General features: G+C 45.6%; 2 protein-coding genes across 20 annotated transcripts in view; one reads left to right on the top strand and one right to left on the bottom strand.

Annotated features, from left to right (window-relative positions):
• ZNF568 (zinc finger protein 568) overlaps nucleotides 1-7,478 on the top strand; it is a 43,786-nt gene extending 36,308 nt beyond the window's left edge. For 11 of the 17 annotated variants that reach the window (XM_070224194.1, XM_070224204.1, XM_070224201.1 and 8 more), the window contains one exon: nucleotides 4,452-7,478. In XM_070224194.1, the coding sequence (XP_070080295.1) occupies nucleotides 4,452-6,034 (1,583 nt within the window). In that variant the 3' untranslated portion in view covers nucleotides 6,035-7,478. The remainder of the gene's footprint in view (nucleotides 1-4,451) is intronic. The other 6 variants (XM_070224200.1, XM_070224207.1, XM_070224205.1 and 3 more) reach the window with 1 other exon arrangement.
• The window catches only part of LOC100052168 (abasic site processing protein HMCES), a 71,217-nt gene that overhangs the window by 4,466 nt on the left and 47,009 nt on the right, over nucleotides 1-19,742 (bottom strand). Inside the window, exons 9-10 of one of the 3 annotated variants that reach the window (XR_011422324.1) lie at nucleotides 19,370-19,471; nucleotides 18,550-18,760 (exon numbers count right to left, since the gene is read on the bottom strand). The exons of the other annotated variants lie outside the window; for them this stretch is intronic. The gene's annotated coding sequence lies outside the window, so the exon portion shown is untranslated. Of the gene's footprint in view, nucleotides 1-18,549; nucleotides 18,761-19,369; nucleotides 19,472-19,742 lie in introns of those variants that run through there. 3 annotated transcript variants of the gene reach the window in all.

Raw genomic sequence — 19,742 nt, 5'->3', positions numbered from 1 at the left:
AGGAAGTGTCCCATCGTCCCTAATTTTTTGGAATAGCTTGAGAAGGATAGGTATTAAATCCTCTCTGAAAGTTTGGTAGAATTTCCCAGGAAAGCCGTCTGGTCCTGAGGTTTTATTCTTTGGGATGCTTTTGATTCCTGTTTCAATCTCTTTCCTTGTGATTGGTCTATTCAGATTGTCTGTTTCTTCTTGACTCAGCTTTGGGAGGTTGTAAGAGTCTAAGAATTTATCCGTTTCCTCTAGTTTATCCATTTTGTTGGCATATAGTTTTTCATAGCATTCTATTATAATCCATTGTATTTCTGTGGAGTCTGTTGTTATTTCTCCTCTTTCATTTCTGATTTTCTTTATTTGAGCTTTCTCTCTTTTTTTCTCTGTAAGTCTGGCTAGGGGTTTGTCAATTTTATTTCTCTTCTCAAAGAACCAGCTCTTTGTTTCATTGATCCTTTCTACTGCCTGTTTTGTTTTAATAGCATTTATTTCTGCTCTGATTTTTATTATTTCTCTCCGGCTGACTTTGGGCTTTGTTTGTTCTTTTTCTAATTCAGTTAGGTGTAATCTGAGATTGCTTATTTGGAATTTTTCTTGTTTGTTAAGGCGTGCCTATATTGCAATGAATTTCTCTCTTAATACAGCTTTTGCTGCATCCCATATGAGTTGGTATGGCATGTTATCATTTTCATTTGTCTCCAGATATTTTTTGATTTTTCCTTTAATTTCTTCAGTGATCCATTGCTTGTTCAATAGCATATTGTTTAGTCTCCACATCTTTGTCCCTTTCTCAGCTTTTTTCTTGTAATTAATTTCTAGCTTTACAGCATTATGATTGGAGAAGATGCTTGTTATTATTTCAATTTTTTAAAATTTATAGAGGCTTGCCTTGTTTGCCAACGTATGGTCTATCCTTGAGAATGTTCTATGTGCACTTGAGAAGAATCTGTCTTCTGCTGTTTTTGGATGGAGGTTCTATATATGATGATTAAGTCCAATTGTTTTAGGTTTTCGTTTAATTCCACTGTTTCCTTGTTGATTTTCTGTCTGGATGATCTGTCCAAGGATGTGATTGGGGTGTTGAGGTCCCCTACTATTATTGTGTTGTTATTAATAGCTTCTTTTAGGTTTGTTAATAGTTGCTTTGTGAACTTTGGTGCTCCTGTGTTGGGTGCATAGATATTTATAAGCGTTGTTTCTTCTTGATAGAGTGTCCCTTTGATCATTATATAATGTCCCTCTGTGTCTCTCCTTACCTGCCTTATCTTGAAGTCTACTTTATCTGATATAAGGATTGTGACACCTGCTTTCTTTTGTTTGCCATTAGCTTGGAGTATCGTCTTCCCTCCTTCACTCTGAGCCTGTATTTGTCATTGGAGCTGAGATGTTTTTCCTGGAGGCAGCAAATTGGTGGATCTTCTCTTTAATCCATCTCACCACTCTGTGTCTTTTCACTGGAGAATTCAATCCATTTACATTGAGAGTGGTTATTGATGTATGAGGGCTTAATGCTGTCATTATATCACTCATTTTCCGGTTGTCCTACATTTCCTTTGTTTTTCGTCCTGTGTGTTTTGGTCTGCCCATTGAATTATGTAGTTTTTTATGATGTGTTTCTTTGCTTTTTCCTTATTTATTTTTTGTGTCTCTGTTCTGCTTTTTAGTTTAGTGGCTACCCTGAAGTTTGTATTCCAACTCTCGTGTATAACATAGTCCATTTTCTGATGGCCTCTTATTTCCTTAGTCTAAATTGATTCAGTCCCTTTCCTCCTCCCCTCCTAAGTTATTGTTCTCATATCTTATTCCAACTTGCTTTGTGAGTTTGTGGTTAAAGTGACAAAATTGTCTTTGTTTTTGGTGTTTTCCTTCCCTTTAGCCTAATGCTATAGTTGAATAGTTGCTATCCTATTCTGATTCTCCTTACTCTGTGTTTTGTGACCCCTTTCTCCCTTTTTTTATTTTTTCAGGTATGAGGCCTTTCTTGAGGATTTCTTGTAGGTGGGGGAGTCTTGTGGCTATGAAGTCCCTTAGCTTTTGTTTGTCTGGAAAAGATTTAATTTCTCCCTCATATCTGAAGGATGTTTTTGCTGCATAGAGTATTCTTGGCTGAAGATTTTTATCTTTTAAAGTTTTGAATATGTCATTCCATTCTCTCCTAGCTTGTAAGGTTTCTGCAGAGAAATCTGCTGAAAGCCTGATGGGGTTCCTTTGTAGGTTATTTTCTTCTGCCTTGCTGCCCTGAGTATTCTTTCTTTGGCATTCATTTTTGCCATTTTTACTACTATATGCCTTGCAGTAGGTCTTTTTACGTGGACAAATCTGGGAGATCTGGAAGCTTCCTCCACACATATTTCCCTCTCATTCCCTAGATTTGGGAAGTTCTCTGCTTTTATTTCTTTGAACAAGCTTTCTGTTCCACTCTCCTTCTCTTCACCTTCTTGAACACCTATAATTCTTATGTTGCATTTCCTCATTGAGTCAGATATTTCTCAGAGACTGTCTTCATTTCTTTTTAGTCTTAGCTCTCTCTCCTCTCTCTGGAGCATTTCAACATGTCTGTCTTCGATTATGCTGATTCACTCCTTTATGGTGTCCACACGAGCATTCAGGGAATCTGTATTTTGTTTTATCTCATTGTGTCTTTCATCTGTAATATTTCTGATTGATTCTTCTTTATAGTTTCAATCTCTTTTGTGAAGTAGCTCCTGAACTCATTGAATTGTTTCTCTATATTCTCTTTTACCTCACTGAGTTTTTTGATGATAGCTATTTTGAATTCATTGTTGTTTAGCTTACATTTTTCTGTATCCTCAGGACTGAGTTCTGGGTGCTTGTCGTTTTCTCTCTGGACTGGAGATTTAATGTAGTGTCTGATGTTGGAAGGCCGGGACTTTCCCATTGTGATATTATTCGGTCATAATTATAGCCTGTCACCACTGGGTGGGGGTCGAGAGCCGCATATTCTGAGCCCTCTGCCTTCAGCTGAGATGGTGCGGCCCTGTGTGGGTCAAGGGAGCATGCCTTCTCCTGGGTGCAGTCCCAGGTTTCTGGATCATCTCTCCCTATCTGGTCTCCGGGGGTCTTGGTTTGATGAGGTCACCCTGCGTGAAAGCTTTCCCCCATTAGAGGGCTTCCCTCTAGGCTGCAAGGGCCCTAGGAAGTCCTGGCTGATCCTGCAAACGCACAATCCCTCCTCCACTCCTTCCCTCACAGAGCTGCCAGCGGCAGCCACCACAGTCTTTAGGGGAGGGAGGGAAGTTCTCTCTTAAACACTGTTCCAGCTCCTCCGAAGGAGGGCTACAGCCTCTGCACCTGCCATCATGTGGCTTCGTGCCTTGCTGAGGTTTTTGTGTTGTTAGGATATGTTTTGTTGGAGTATTGTTGTCCCTTTTTCTTATATGTTGAAGGGGAGAAAGTCCTGGGCAAGTTCACTCCACCATGATGCTGATGTCACTCTTCTAGTTTACCTCATTTTGATGCATGGAAAGATAAAAGGGAAATTCTGAAAATCTTGTAGCTCACAATTTTTAATGCTTGTTGAGTAGGAGATGTACTGTAGAATGGTTGAATTAGAACCCAGGAGTTTTTTGTGGAATCCCAGATGCCAGTTCTATAGGACTTTTATTTTTAATCTTCCCATATCCTACCTGCAGGTACATGCCCGTATTCATGAGATTAAGGAACAGAAACTGATTCGAGGGCTCACTAATCAATATATAAATGTTCACATAATCTCTCATTTTTTAGTATAAGGCCTTTCCTCTGCATCTACTTTACTTGTTCCTAAGTCTAGAGCCTCTATGGTTCATTTTCTGAATCCTCTAATTTTTGAGCTTGTCCAGTATTTTGTGGCCAAATCTCTTTGTTGCTTGACATTTTCATCTTCATAGTACTTTGAATTCTTAGCTTTGTTATCAGTTAACAGTTCCCTATAGTCCTTTTATCTTCCAGTATTTTGTTGAAAGCTCTTATTCACGCTCTTTTACACTCCCATTTCCTTTGTCCTTATAGGTTTGACCCTTTATTCTTTTACTGTCATTTTAATGGAATTTTAAGCAGGAGGAGAAATTAAACATATACATTCAATCCATTATATTAAGTCACAGAAGTTAATTTTATCCTCTAGTCGTTTGACTCCCTATCCAGTCATTTATGTATTCGCCCTTTCATCTTAATTATTCTATTAATTTTACTGATTTCTGCATTGTATAAGTACACTTTTAAAATCAGTGAAAGCTACTTTGGGCCTATAAATGTCAGTTTTTTCTCCATAATATTTTCTATAGGAGTTAACTTCTCTAACCTTAGGAACTGGGGACATTTGCACTTGGATTTCTTTCATAGTGGGAGACTAGAGCCAGCATCAAAGATCAACCTCACATTAGCAAATTTCTGAAATGTTATTAATAGTATAGTAGTAGGAAAATTCAAAAGTAATAATTTTTGGTCCTCCATTTTAGAAGTTTGGGAAGTTGATGAGCACATCAAGAAGCAACAGGAAACACTTGTGAGGAAAGTCGCATCCATCTCCAAGAAAACTCTGGTCAAGGAAAATGTCATTGAATATAAAAAAGTTACAAAAATATTTCCTCTGAGCTCAGACATTGTTACTTCAAGACAAAGCTTCTGTGAATGTGACTCACTTGATAAGGGTTTGGAAGATAATTTAGACTTACTTAATTATGAGAAGGCCTGTGTAACAGAGAAAAATTATGAATGTAATAAGTATGGGAAACCATTTTACCATTGTTCATCCCATGTCGTAACCCCCTTTAAGTGTAATCAGTGTGGACAAGATTTCAGCCATAAATTTGACCTCATCAGGCATGAGAGAATTCATGCTGGAGAGAAACCCTATGAATGTAAGGACTGTGGAAAAGCCTTCAGCAGAAAGGAAAATCTTATTACACATCAAAAAATTCATACTGGGGAAAAACCATATAAGTGTGATGAATGTGGAAAAGCTTTCATTCAGATGTCAAACCTTATTAGACACCAGAGAATTCATACTGGGGAGAAGCCGTATGCATGTAAAGATTGTTGGAAAGCCTTCAGTCAGAAGTCAAATCTCATTGAACATGAGAGAATTCATACTGGAGAAAAACCCTATGAATGTAAGGAATGTAGAAAATCCTTCAGCCAAAAGCAGAATCTTATTGAGCATGAGAAAATTCATACTGGGGAGAAACCTTATGCATGCAATGAATGTGGTAGAGCTTTTTCGCGAATGTCATCTGTTACTCTACACATGAGAAGTCACACAGGAGAGAAACCTTATAAATGTAATAAATGTGGAAAAGCCTTCTCTCAATGTTCAGTGTTTATTATACATATGAGAAGTCATACAGGTGAGAAACCCTACATATGTAGTGAATGTGGGAAAGCATTCTCTCAAAGTTCATCCCTTACTGTACATATGAGAAATCATACATCTGAGAAACCCTATGAATGTAACGAATGTGGGAAAGCCTTCAGCCGGAAAGAAAATCTCATTACACATCAGAAAATTCATACTGGAGAAAAACCTTATGAATGTAATGAATGTGGGAAAGCTTTTATTCAGATGTCAAACCTCATTCGACACCAGAGAATTCATACTGGGGAGAAACCCTATGCATGTACAGTATGTGGGAAAGCCTTTAGTCAGAAATCGAATCTCACTGAACATGAGAAAATTCACACTGGAGAGAAACCTTATCATTGTAATCAGTGTGGAAAAGCTTTCTGTCAGAGACAAAATCTCCTTGAGCATGAAAAAATTCATACTGGAGAGAAACCATTTAAATGTAATGAATGTGGTAAGGCCTTCTCTCGAATCTCATCCCTTACTCTTCATGTGAGAAGTCATACAGGGGAGAAACCATATGAATGTAATAAATGTGGAAAAGCCTTCTCTCAGTGCTCGTTACTTATTATACATATGAGAAGTCATACTGGTGAGAAACCCTTTGAATGTAATGAATGTGGGAAAGCCTTCTCTCAAAGAGCATCTCTTTCTATACATAAGAGAGGTCATACAGGTGAGAAACGCCGAGAGTACTAAATGAGGGAAGGCCTTGTCTTAAGTTCAACCCATGCTTTACTTAACTTTTGAAATATCTTGGCATAAACTCAAAAAAATGAACAAGATCTTTATGGAAAAATTCTGAAGCTTTATTAGAGGGCCTAAGACTTGAATAAGTGGAGAGAAATATCATTTATGTAGATGTAAAAACTCTATCATAAAAATATCAGTTATCCCAAAATTAATCTATAGACTTAATATAGTTCCAAACATCTAACAAGAATTTTCTAGGATCTTTACAAAATGATTCTAAAATTTGTGTGAAATAGAAGTCTATGGATTGCCGAGACTATTTTGAAAAAGAACAGAGAGGACACACCTTCTACCATATACTACACATGTTATAAAGTTATGGTCATTAAATACTGTGTGTGGTTAGTGCACGAATAGGTAAGTAAACAGATTTTACAGAACAAAATGCCTAGAAATAAGCCAATGAATATATGTGAACGTGCTGTATATTAGACATGACATCATGAATCAGTAGGGAAATGACAGCCTACTCTGTAAAAATTGGAGTATTTGACTCTCCATATTGGGGAAAATAAAATTACATACAACCTTACAACATATAAAGAAACAGAATTCCGAAGGATTTGAACTTGTAAAAGCCAAGCTCTGAAATTCTTGGAAAGAAGTACAGGATGCTGTCTATGACTTTGAGGCAGGGAAGCATTTCTTAAAAGACAAAAGGACTCTGCAGTTTCACTTAATGGATATACATCCTGAAGAAACTCACAGGTATGCATAAGAAATATATATATATTTTAATTGAAAACAACATAAATATCAGTGGGGTAATGGATGAATAAAATGTGATGTATTCAAGTAATGGAACAATATACACAGTTAAAAGCAATGGATTAAATCTGTCTTTTGTACGTGGGTAGTTATCTAAAACAATGTTGAATGAAAAAAATCAAGATCCGGATGAAACGTATTGTGTAATGACATTCATGTAAATTGGAATGAAATCATTCATAAAGAACAGAACTATGTTTTTATTATTGAGATATGTATGTAAACTATTTAAAATGAACTAGGAGGAAACATACCAAATTATTTGTTAGTGGTGTTTCTGGCAGGAGATTAGGATTGAGGGTGTTGATCAAAGGGGGTTTTTAGCTTTACTTGTAATTTTTATGCCTTAAAAAAAAGATTGGTAGCGTGTAAAATAAATCTTAAAAGTTAACGATACACAATGATAATATGGATGTCTTGGTCTTAATAGTGTTTTTGTAGTTATTTCTCAGAATTTATAGGCTAGGGGAAGCCTATGCCCATAGCAAAAACATTATAATGGGTTCATATGCCCTATCAGATGCTGAACTATTTTATCAAAAACATTTTCAGAAAATTAGTAAATAGAAGTGATAGTTCTATTTACAATATAAAATAAAATTATCATGTTTTATCAATCTTATCCTTTGTTTTTTACATTTTAGTATTTCTTAAAATGAGTCATCTTTCAACCAATTATGTCTTAGATTCAAGTAAATATGTAATTATTAAAAGTTTGAAAGTCAGATGGCACTGTGACAAATCAAATGTGATTTTATTTACTATTTTACGGCATCATAGTCTACTAATGATCCCTACTATCTCAGTGTGTCTTGTATTATTTGACAATGGATTTGTTGGACTCATAGCTAACTAATTAGTAATACGTTTAGAGTCGTTGTGGACAGAATATTTTCTTGAGAAATTGACTCTGTGAAATTAGTTTTCTTGCCTTGCAAGTTTCCATTCAACCAGCATAAGCGTTAACATCATTATTAATTATTACAATATTTTGAAATGAGAAAGCCTTTTATTTTCTTGAGGTGGTCATAAGCAATTGTGTAAAATTGCTTCACTCTTAACCTACAGATCATTTTATTCCTTCCACAACCCTGGACTTACACAACCTGTCTAGTTTTAGTTGGAAGCAGTGGTCTCAGACCCGGAGCAGTAATAACAGAGTTCCTCTAAAAGGATCTCATTCTAACAACACATGAACCAACTGTTACATAAGGTAATTTTTTATTATGCCATGATATATTCTTGATATATAGAAAACTATTAGTGCCTTTTTTTTTTTTCTTGAGGAAGATTAGCCCTGAGCTAATATCTCTGCCAATCTTCCTCTACTTTGTATGTGGGATGCCTCCACAGCATGGCTGATGAGTGGAGTAGGTCTGCACCCGGGATCTGAACCCCTGAACTCCAGGCTGCCAAAGCGGAGCACATGGAACTTTAACCACTCAGCCACAGGGCTGGCCCCTATTAGTGCCTTTTAAAAAAGGAGATCAGGACTGGGGATTGTGATCAAAAGGGAACTTTGGTGTTGAATGTTTGACTGTCAACCATATTTTTTTGAAGCTGATTTCACAAAACTAAATCTTCCTCTAAACTAGAGTTGTGAAATACAAGCATGACTACCAATTTTGAGTTTTATTAGCTGTTTTTGCAGATCAACAGTGACTTACAATTGTAAATAGCAGGGACTGATTCTTATGAAAAAACAATTTACTAAGACTTAAATATCTAAATGAGTATTGTCATTTTATAGTCTCTTCCTTAATACATTTTGTGTGAAATCTAGTTTTGCCAGCACACCTAATTTTTGTAGATTTCTTTTTAAAAATCGTTTTCAAAGTTCATGTATTACTTACGTAAGAAAACCTGTGTAAATAATTTTATTTGCAAGACTTTTTTGTCTAAACTCATTTTTCTCTCTGATTTATTTTTTTGTGTTTATTTGGCTCATACTTCATTTAACTCCTTTGCCCGTTTCTTTACATAGCTTTGGAGTCAACAGAAAAAATTTCAATTTCACTTATGGTCAATGAGGACCACTCTTTTGGCCTTTCCCAGTACAAGTGACTGTGCTTATTGTGTGAGATAAATGCCTCAGAGTAAACCTGAATCTCAACTTTAGGAAGGGTGTGTTACTGATCACCTGTCAGCAAGAAGATGATCTGGTCTCTGTAAGTTAATTTTTTTTCTTATCTTAAGGAGTAGAAATAAGGTAGTAAGCGACTGAGATAGCATCTGAAAAAAATCATTAATCAAATCATGATAAATGCCTCTGTACTGGATACACATGAACTGCTGCCTGGAGAATTCCATTCTAGATTTCAAACTTCATTTGAAGTTTGCTGATATGAAAGATGAGGAAGAGAGAAATAAAGAATAATTCCTACATTTTTATGGAGAGGAACTAGCTGGTCAACCATTTGCTAAAAAAGCAGCAGACTAGGGAGAAACATTTTGGGGTAAAGATTGGGGGATGGAATTGAGATCTATTGTGGATGTTCTTTAAGCTTGTGTTTCCCAGAAGTCGACTAGAGATGAGGATTCCTATGCAAGTAATTTATTAAATAAGTGCTCCCAATAAGAAGGGTAAGGGCATAGAGGAGGCAGGACAGGAAAGAGGAATAAGTCAAGAGTGTGATCTCAGCCATAGTCCTGCCATGAGTCATTTCAGCCTGATCACTATGGGAACTCGCGAGTGTAAGCTGTGCCTCAGAATTGTCAAGATTCTCCCTCAGGACTGAAGCACTTGTGCTGCCAACTGCTAAGGATTTTGATTGCTGACAACTCACAGCTAAGTTCCTGTGTAGGAATTGCTCTTGGATGAAGGGAGCTGCATTGTGCAAGGTTACACTGCCTGCCTGAGGGTGACCTGGCTCCCTGTGCCTCCATTTAGAAGTCTGAGAACCACCCCAATTTTAGAGCTCCCCAAGGGATTACAACTACCTCACAATTCAACTTCACCCAATTCTGTTTCCTCATTCCCTTTAGGATAATATTCCCAAGAGCTCTTCCTAATAAAACTCATAAATTTCCATCTCAGATTCTGTTTCCCAGGGAACCAGAGCTAAGACGCCGGGGCATTTTGCAACAGCAGTTCTCAAAGTGAAATTTTAAAAATATATTTTTTAATTCATTTAAAAACAAACTCATTACATGTTAACATAAATAAGATTTTATGAAAAGTGATTATTTTCAAAAACAAGCATACTTCAAGAGTGGCATCGTTATACAGTTTTGCAAATAGCTTTGATGGTTTAATTAAAGACACCTGGGTTCTCATCCTTGATTCTGGAGTCAGTCTATAGCAATGTCATATGTGGTGTACACTGGAAAACTCTACACTCATGAGAGAATGAGAATCAAAAAGGAAAATAAAGTCTTGGAATTCTTATGAAAATAACTTACACCTTAGGGACCCCTAGGAATTCCCAGACCACTCTTTACGAACTGTTGTTTTGACAGCAACCTTTCTGCACAGGTCATGGCTTCCATTCTTTGTAAGTCACAGGGATACCTTTTTATCATTTCCTTTGTTCACTTGGTTTTTAAACCCAGAAAAGAGATTTCCTACCCTGCCCAGACTAAGTATTTCCCTTCTGTGTCTTTTACCTATGACTGAACTGATGTTTGAACCTCCCCTATACCTATCCACGAACCTGTCTTTTGGCACAATTCACATCAAATAAAAGGCCACCACTTTGCCGTTTGGGGTGTGATGACTTTTGGTGGACGTCCCTGGAGGTGGGGTGCTGCTGTCACCAGAACTTGGAATATAGAGTGGGAGGGGACAGAGCCTGGACGGCCTTTGAGGAAACTGTTACTGACAATCACAGGGGCCAGGAAGAATGCTTCATCAACCTGCCTCCTTTGAGAATGGCTAGAGCCCTTTCAAGATTGTCCCCACTGTGGAGGTGACATCAGCCTGTCCAGGGAACCAAGTGCCCACCAACACTCTAGGCCTGAGATGCATCTCCACAGTGAGGTCCTCTCTGGTCATGCAGAGATACTACCTGGAAAGGTGGTGGTTTTGGATGTGGGGTGACTGGGGTGGGGGGTGCTTTCTGATTACTGGAAGGCACTCGTCACCTCCCCTCAACTCTCAGTTCTGCACCCACTCTCCTTTCCAGGAGCCCATCTTCCTGAAGTTGAAGCCAAATCCAATGGTACATGTGCAGGCTAGAGGCCCTCTCGTCTCACAAGGACCACCACCATTGCTAAGTAACATAACCAGGAGGCTATGAGGAAGGAGGAGTGCCCTCTGGCGGAGCATAGGTGCAGGCACAGGATGTGGCAGGTGCTTTAGTGAGGTGGCTGTGGCCTATGATTCCCAGAGAGACCTTCAGATAATTGGACAGATGAAAGGAAGGTAAAAAGCAAGGAGGGGGGCAGCCCAGTGATATAGTAATTAAGATCGTATGATCCATTTTGGCAGCCCAGGGTTGGTGAGCTTAGAACACAGGCACACACCAACACACCACTCGAAGAGCCATGCTGTGGCAGAGTCCCACATACAAAATAGAGGACTATTACCCAGATGTTACATTACAAACAATGTTCTTCATTGAAAAGTAGAGGAAGTAACCAAGGGAAAACATAAGACAGCAGACTCAGGAGGGCAGCAGCAACAGGCGGTCCCTGCACAGAGCCACCACTGGAGGGTGAATTCAATGCCTCAGAACCTCGGGGTCAAGGCCCTTAGCAAAGGGAGCTGGCACTGCAAGGCGAGAGAGGGCCAGTGGCCAGCACATGCGTAGGGGATTGTCGGTCTTCCACACAAGGAAGCTGGGGTCCCGGAGGGGGTGGGTGGCGGGGCCTGGGGAGAGAAGGAAGGAAGGGAGAGGGGAAGGCGTGCAGGGCACCTCCCCCATCCCCTCCTAAGGTCCCGGAGATCGCCGATCTCTGGACGGCTGCCTCCACCGCCACCGTGACCCCCACCACTGCCACCCGCTGCCCCGGCCTCTGCCCCAACTGCCACCATCACCGCCACCCTGGTGGCAGCCTTCCCGGGTGTCGAGACCCGGGCACGCCGGGCCCCTCTGTGGACCCGAATCGGGACCGTAGTGGGTGGCTGTGGGGTCAGATGGGGGGTAGGGAGGGGTGAGATGCAGTGTGTGTGTGGGGGGGGGGCCTGAAGATCCCCCGAGTCCCGCTCCAAGGGACGGTCAGGTCAACCACAACATCAACCGACCCAGGGACCAGGGACTCCCCTAGACGTGGGCAGAGGAGGCCTATGCCCTGGGGTCACAGCCACGGGTCCCTGCCTCTCCTAGGGCCTTCCAGGAAGGTGTCGAAAGCCACCCCGCCCAGCCTGTCGCCCCTCCTGAAAAGCACCACCTGCCCTCAGGTGGTACCTGGGCATGGCCATCGAAGACCTGGCCATGGAGACCTAGACCAGGCATAGACCCTCGGTGGGCGCTTGGGCCACGGATGGGCATTCTCCTATCAGGCCTCTGTCCCCTCCACGGTGGGGATCACCCTGAAAGGGCTCTAGCCGTCCTCAGAGGATCCCCTTTGGAGAAGCAGTCTCTTCTAGGCTCGTGTGATGGTGAGGAAGGGTCTTCTCCAGGCCTTTCGGGGGCTCGGGCCCCTCCCATCGTGTTCCAAGTGGTGGCGAGGGCAGCACCCCACCTCCCGGGACACCCACCCAAAGTTGTCGGAGGGAAAAGCGGCGCGTTGTCCTTGACGTGAATGATGCCTAAAGACAGGCTCCTGGAGGGGTGCAGGGGGAGGGACGAGCGTCCGGGAAAGACACCGGGGCGAGACTCGGAAGGGAAGTGCTCGGTCTTGACAGGTCAGTCTCTCTTCTGAGTTGAAAAAACAAACCAAGCCAATTGGAATTGGAAAAGAGGAGGGTCCGTGACAGAAGCAGAACAAAAGCCACGGGCTGAGCAGAAGGGTTGAGGAACAGGAGAGGCGCCGCGGAAGGAAAAGTGAACCCACGGGGATCGAACGAGTGCAGCCAAGCGGAGGAGCACTGGATCACGCGAGAGAGTGAAGAGCCAACGCAAACACAGGGGACAGAAAGATCGCATCGCACACCTGCGGCCTTGGGAGGCGGCAAGACAAGATGCAGAGAGTGTTTCTGAGGCAGACTCTGGAGATCCCCAGACTGACCACGATGACCCCAGCCAGGCTTTGGACCGTAAGAAGAACCCCCAGAGGGGTCACGATGGAGAATATCCTATCCAGGACCCAAGAGGAAACATGCAGAGTGCCCACCCAAAGTCTGAGAAGGTTGGAGACAGGGTCGACAAAGCAAAAAAAAGAGAGAGAGAGAGAGAAAGGGCTTTCCGAGGAAAAACCCTGGTACCGAACAACTCCCACCCCCGCGAGGCCAACACCGCACTCAGCCCCCAGCGTCGGACTTCCCAGGGAAAAGAGTGGAAGCCAGAAGATGAAGTGCTGGTAGGCCAAAACACACCGCTCAACTGGCCATGGGTCAGGGGCGAGTAGACCATAAAGTCTGCAGGGGAGTCGGTCCTGCAGTCAGTCCCGAAGCGACTCTCCTCTTCTTGATCATGGGAGCAGGCTTAGGGATGATTGGAGCATTGGGGGAAGGGTAGTGGTAGGGTGGCCATACTAGAGTCCTGAGGACCTTCTCTGACTTCTTTTGGCCTTTTTCCTCCAACTGTAAAATGAGTTCCTGATCAGGTCCTCTCGTGTCCTTATGTTTGAAAAGGTGCCTCTCAGGATGGACTTGGGCGTCCTACAGCTGCCAGTCTGAAGCCATCAGCAAGCCAGGTGCACCTCAAGAAAACCCAGAAGAGACTTCAAGGAAGAAAAACAGTTCACACTCAGCCACGCAGTGAAACATAGCAACTCAGCAACAAGGTGACTGGAAGGAATGGGGACTGCAGGGTGCCTAGGCCCAGAGGGCAAGCCTCACCTCTGCACTCAGACCGGCAGCTCCACGGGCTTGGGCTGCGGCTCCAGTTGCCAAAGCCCTTGAGTGAACAAAGCCACCCAGAAGCACACAGGTAGTCTCTTCTTGGGGTCACTCAACGGACCCTTCTGCAGACAGTCCCAGGCATACCATCAAGGCTGATGTGAGGAAGCGATACCCATGCTCGTCTCCTGATCCTACTGAGTCAGCCAGGCCCCTGACTGGCCATCCCCCACTCTTGGGAGCCTCAACCACCCATTCATCTATCTATCCATCTTTCTTTACTTTTTTTTTTTTTTTTTGAGGAAGATTAGCCCTGAGCTAACTACTGCCAATCTTCCTCTTTTTGCTGAGGAAGACTGTCCCTGAGCTAATATGCGTGCCCATCTTCCTCTACTTTATATGTAGGACGCCTACCACAGCATGGCATGCCAAGCGGTGCCATGTCTACACCCGGGATCCAGGCCAGCGAACCCCGGGCCACGGAGAAGCAGAAGGTGCGAACTTAACCGCTGCGCCACTGGGCCGGCCCTCTTTCTTTTCACTTTTATCGACTGAAATAAATAGTCGCAGTGATATTAGTGATGGAGTTTATTCAACAATTAGCATGAGGTCTTCAAATCCTTGGAAAATAGTTCAACGGAGTGCTCTGATGGAACCTCTGTGAGGTGTGTGAATTTAAGTGTACTTGCTCTTTAACAAAACGGTGTTCATGCAGGGAAAAGGAAAAAAGAAAAACTTACAAGATTTCAAAAAAAAAAGGGGAGAGTACATCTGGGCTTTTCTCTAGATTATACATTGAATGTAACATAAGCAAGAATTTCTTGGTTATACATCAAACAAGTTCAGAGACCCTGATGTTATCCATGTGCAGAGGGAGGCAAGGACCGTGGTCGTTAATTATTCCCCTAATCTCTAATAAATGCAGCTGTGAAATGTGAGCGTGAGGTACCACTTTACCTTTTCCTATTGAGGATCTGTCCAGCGGGCATCTTCAGTCTTGAGGTGTTGGGTTGCAAGGTCATTTTGACACAGACTGAAGATGGCCTGCACCGCAGCTTCACACCAAAAATCTATCCACACTTTCTTCCCTTCTCCCTCACTTCTGAAGGACCCACTGGAGAAAACAGGCAACAGCCTGCCACTAAAGCAGCAGAAACAGCCTGTGCCGGCATCTGTCCACCACCAGAGAACGCTCGGGCTCGCTCAGAACCTGGCAACCACGGTGCTAAGCAACCACAGCGGTCTTGGCGAGGCCAGAGGCTCTCTTTCCCGCGCATGCGCACTTGGTAGCCGGCTTCAACTCCCGGAAGCTGGGCTCCCAGACGCAGGGAGGGGAGAGGAGGACTGATGGGAGACCGGGGCCAGCGTGTCCGCCTTCCTCTCCTTAGGCCCCGAGGTTTCAGATCTCTAGGTAGCTGCCGCCACCACCTCCACCGCTGCCGATTCCGCCCCAGCCGCTGACCCAGCTGCCACCAGCACCACCATCCCGGTGGCAGCCTTACTGGGTGACGAGAGGTGCGCACTCTGGGTCCCATCTGTGGACTGCAATCTGGACTACAGTGGGTGGGAATGGGGTCAGATGCGGGGCGGGAGGATGAACTCCGGTGAGGCGGGGCGACGAAGATCCCATCACCGCCAGCGAGCTGGGTCTCTCTGCGGTTCGGTTTTTCTACTCCAACCGTCTGGAGGTGTTGTGCGTTTAACCCGGCCGGGGCCGCGGCGCCTGTTCTGAGCCGCAGGGAGGGGCTCGGGCCGCTCCATCCCCTCTTCCTCCCTCCCATCCCCCGCCGTTGTAGCGTTTTTTGTCCTTTGCTTTAGATTTTTGAAACAGCCCGGGCAAAGCCCCTATTGGCTCTCGCCTTCAACGGCCGTTGCCATGGTTACCAGCCCCTAGACGCCAATGGCGGAGGCAGCACCCCGGCCCCCCCATCCTGGCCGGCGCCACTGCCTCCGCGCCGCCCTTTCCAGCTCCCCACCCGCCCCCGCCTTTGGGTGCGAGGGGAACAGTCGCTCGGGGCGCGTGACTGCCGGGCGCCTCCTTCCATCCGGTCAGCTTTTGCGGGAGCACAATAAATTCTTTAAACCTTTGAACTGCTCTCCTTTTCCTCTAAGTGGAATAGGAATGGGCGTGGTAGGCGCGTAGCTTGGGTTGGCAGGTGGACCCCAGGGGTCCTCGTCACCCCGGATCTGTTAGGGGGGTAGGCCTGGAGCCTGGAATCGTCCGCAAGGGGAGGAAATTGCGGGGGAGGGGGCGGCCGGTTGATCCCGGAAGGAGCATCAGGATGGGTCCATCTCCCGTGAGCAGAGGTGGAAAGGTGCTGGAGAGAGGCTGATAAGATCCCTGACAAGGATCCACCGGCCATGGGGTGGGGGGAGCGGTGGCTTTTGGGGTTTACTGGTCAGGGCCCCTCAGCTCTTACAAGGTCACACCAGGCTGGACCTTTGCAGTTAGTTATTCTGAATTCGGTGAGACTTTGTGTTGATGTGGCAAACATAGTGGAAATGTGGAAGCCCCCGGCCCTGGCTCGCCAGGGAAAAATGACCCTCAGCCCTGGGACACCCTGGTGTCCAGCATATGGGCTAGTTAAGCCATCTGGGCACTAAGCTGAGGCCTCTTCTGACAGATGTTCTATGAAAAGACAAGTCAGCAAAAGAAGGAGGACCCTGGGGGCCAGCCTGGTGGCATAGGGATTGAATTTGCAGGCTGGCTTTGGCAGCCCTGGGTTTGCCAGATCATGTGTGCCAACCTAGCTCCACTCATCAAGCTGCCCTGTGGTGGCATCCCACATAAAAGAAATAGAGGAAGGCTGCCACAGATGTTAGCTCAGCGACAGTCTTCCTCAAGCAAAAGGAGGAGAATTGGCAACAGATGCTAGCTCAGGGCCAATCTTCCTCATACACACAAAAAGCCCAAAAACAGTGGGTATGTACGTGGTACCCAGCTGGGCAAGCCTGGGCTGGGGTTAGTGAGAGATGCAGGGGATTTTTTTTTTTTTTTAAGATTTTATTTTTTTTTTTCCTTTTTCTCCCCAAAGCCCCCCAGTACATAGTTGTATATTCTTTGTTGTGGGTCCTTCTAGTTGTGGCATGTGGGACGCTGCCTCAGCGTGGTTTGATGAGCAGTGCCATGTCCGCGCCCAGGATTCGAACCAACGAAATACTGGGCCGCCTGCAGCGGAGCGCGCAAACTTAACCACTCGGCCACGGCCAGGGGGCCAGCCCCTGCAGGGGATCTCTTTTGATCCCTGTGTAAGAAACTACAGGTGATGAGGGGAAGGGCAATAGCTTGGGGGAGGAGTAGGGAGGGCAGGGAGCACCACTGGAGAAGAGCCCCTGGCCTGCTAGTACCCCTGACCCAGACCTGGCAGCTACTATCCCTCCCTGGCACATCTCTGGTGGGGTCACAGAGCAGACCCATCACCCACCTACCTCCCTGCTGGCCCCTTCCCACACACAGCAAGTGGCCACTCTAGTCCCTCTTCAGGTCTCTTCACATCCTGCTGGGCGCTCCTCACTGCTTGCTGCCTCAGCGAACTAACTGCAGGGCCAGGTGCCAGTGTGAGTCTTACCTGCCCTGCTGTGTGCTGGGCCCAGACGACAGGGCAGTGGACAAAACCAGCGCAAGTGCCTTCCCTGCCCAACCCCCCCAGCCAGTGGGGGAGACACGTCACAGATGCCCCCCTCAGCACATCACTGCTCTCTAGGCAAAAGTTCAGATGGGGCCCTGAATGTGGAGACCCGTGGCTGATGGCGGCAGGAGGCACTGGCTACAGCAAAGGAGGAAATGGCGATGCCAGACTTTGCTGTGGATGTTTTGGTTCTGGGCAACAGTGGGCATCCAGAAAGCAGGCAGGAGGAGGCCTAGGTTGGACACAGAGGGACTATGGTGGACAACGGGTGACAGCTCTACCCATCCTGGCAGCCTATGTCCTGGCCACATGCTGATCACTAACAGCTTCATCTCCTTTGCAGTTTTGACTGGGGGGCAGTGGGCCTGTGCCAGCACAGGTCTTGTCCCACACGGCCTGCGGGGCCAGTCAATAGGCCACCTGCAGGTAGAGGCCATGAGAGACCTTGGCCTACTCAGGATTCTGGGGGATGGTGCTCTGGACCACCTAAATGTGATCCCACAGATTCTATCCCATTCTAAACCAGAAACCCAAGCCCAGATGCCACCTGGACTCACCCCAGTTTTCCAAGTTAGAGTCTGAGGCTGGGGCCTGAGACTTGGCTTTCTGACCATCTCTCAGGTGGCTGTGAGGTTCAGAGAGGGTTGGGCAGTGCTGCTGCAGGGGACCTGGGCACGTGGACACTGCTCCTTCCTGCCCAACCATTCACACTGACCTTCACCCCTTTCTCTGAGCCCTCCCTAACCAAAGCCCCCCACCCTGCTGACTGACGGCCCTTTGAGGACATCCCTGAGCTCCAGGGCTCCAAAATGTCCTTCAGGTCATGCTTGTTCAGCATTGCCTTTCCATATTTCCCACCAAAATCCACCTTTGCTACTCAGACCACTTGGCTCTTCCAGTGGCCTCCCACTTTGCTGCTGCTGCCCCTCACCTCTCTCTTGTCACCCCCTCTCCATTCCTTGAAGACTTGGGCTAGCTCGCTGTTTCCTCCCCCAAGGCCTGCCTCCTCCAGACGCGCTGGACCACCCAGTGGGCCAGCCCTCAGTGGGGCCTCCCACTCTTCTGATAATGAAGAGCACTTTAATTTTCCTCTGGGGTCCCAACCCACCCTACTCAGGCCACATGGTTCTGGGAGTCTGACCCCTCCAGTCCCAGGGATGGTCATGAATCAAAGACCTGGCTAATGAGCATTCAGTTGGTTATTCAATTTGCTACAATGACTGGGTCAAAAATGAGTTCTTGACTCCAGTGGCTTCAATGAGAGTCAATCCTGGGACTTTTCCTGGAACTACTGAGAAAGAGGTGCTCTCTCCCTCAGGATCACTAAAAGGGTAGGGACATGGGGCCACAGTTGCCAGTGGCCATCTTTGTCAACACATAGGGAGAGCCCACCTGGAAAAAGAGCAAAGAGACAGAGTTGGAACCAAGAAATGGAGAGAAAGATACCTAAGGACATTAATCGAGCCTCCAGATCCACCCATGCCTGAAGAGACCTTATACCTGAGTGTCATGTGACCTGATACATTGGTTTTTGCATAAGCTGGTTTGAGCTGGGTTTCTGTTATTTGTAATCTAGTCTCTCCTTTGACTCACTTTACCCTCCCATGTTTACATCTCAGACCTAGTCATCCCTTCAAACTGCTCTCCTCGGAAACCACTCTCCCAGTGTCCCACTATCTACCCACAGGCCCCTCCCCTCCTCTCTTCCCTGCTTGCTCAGACTGTTTAGCAAAACTGCACCTCTCTAGGTGGGTCCCACCACAAGCTAAAGAACCGATGCCCGTAAGCAGCCCCACGTGAGCACTAAGTGTGTGTCACGCACTCTGAGGAAGGCTGCACAGGCCTCATCTCAAAGGAAGGTGTTCAGCCCCAGTAAGGAAGGTGTTCAAAAGCTCATCCTACTGGTGTGATTGCTGAGACTAGGAGGCTGTATTTCCTGCCCTGACATCACACTCAGCTCCTGCATGGGGCTGCAGAGCCCAGGAATCACCATTTACTTACTGTGTCTCTTGGACTTGGCCTTAAGAAGCCTCATTCCAGGTGAACATTGGCGGCACATGACACCGCGAGGCCCACGAGGAAGGCTTCCTGGAGGAGGTGACCCTGGTGCAGTGAGGAAGGAAAGGACCAGGTGCATTTGATTGTCTGTAAAATAGGGGCATAGCAATGGGCCAGGCCTGGACACCTCTCTGCCCACTGATCAGGAGAGGGGTCAAGCGGGACCAGGCCCTGGAGGCTGATATCAGGGTTCTGGGCCTGGCTCCACCATGGTCTTTTGGTCTGGGGCAAGAGTGTTCTCCCCAAGCCTTAATTTCCTCATCTATAAATGGAGCCAAGAAAGGTTTATTTTTTCATCTAACCAGAGAGCATCTGA

This window comes from Equus caballus, chromosome 10 (assembly GCF_041296265.1).
Source record: "Equus caballus isolate H_3958 breed thoroughbred chromosome 10, TB-T2T, whole genome shotgun sequence".
NCBI classification, from domain to species: domain Eukaryota; kingdom Metazoa; phylum Chordata; class Mammalia; order Perissodactyla; family Equidae; genus Equus; species Equus caballus.
The sequence above is the reverse complement of the archived record's forward strand: the minus strand, read 5'-3'. Positions and strand labels throughout refer to the sequence as shown.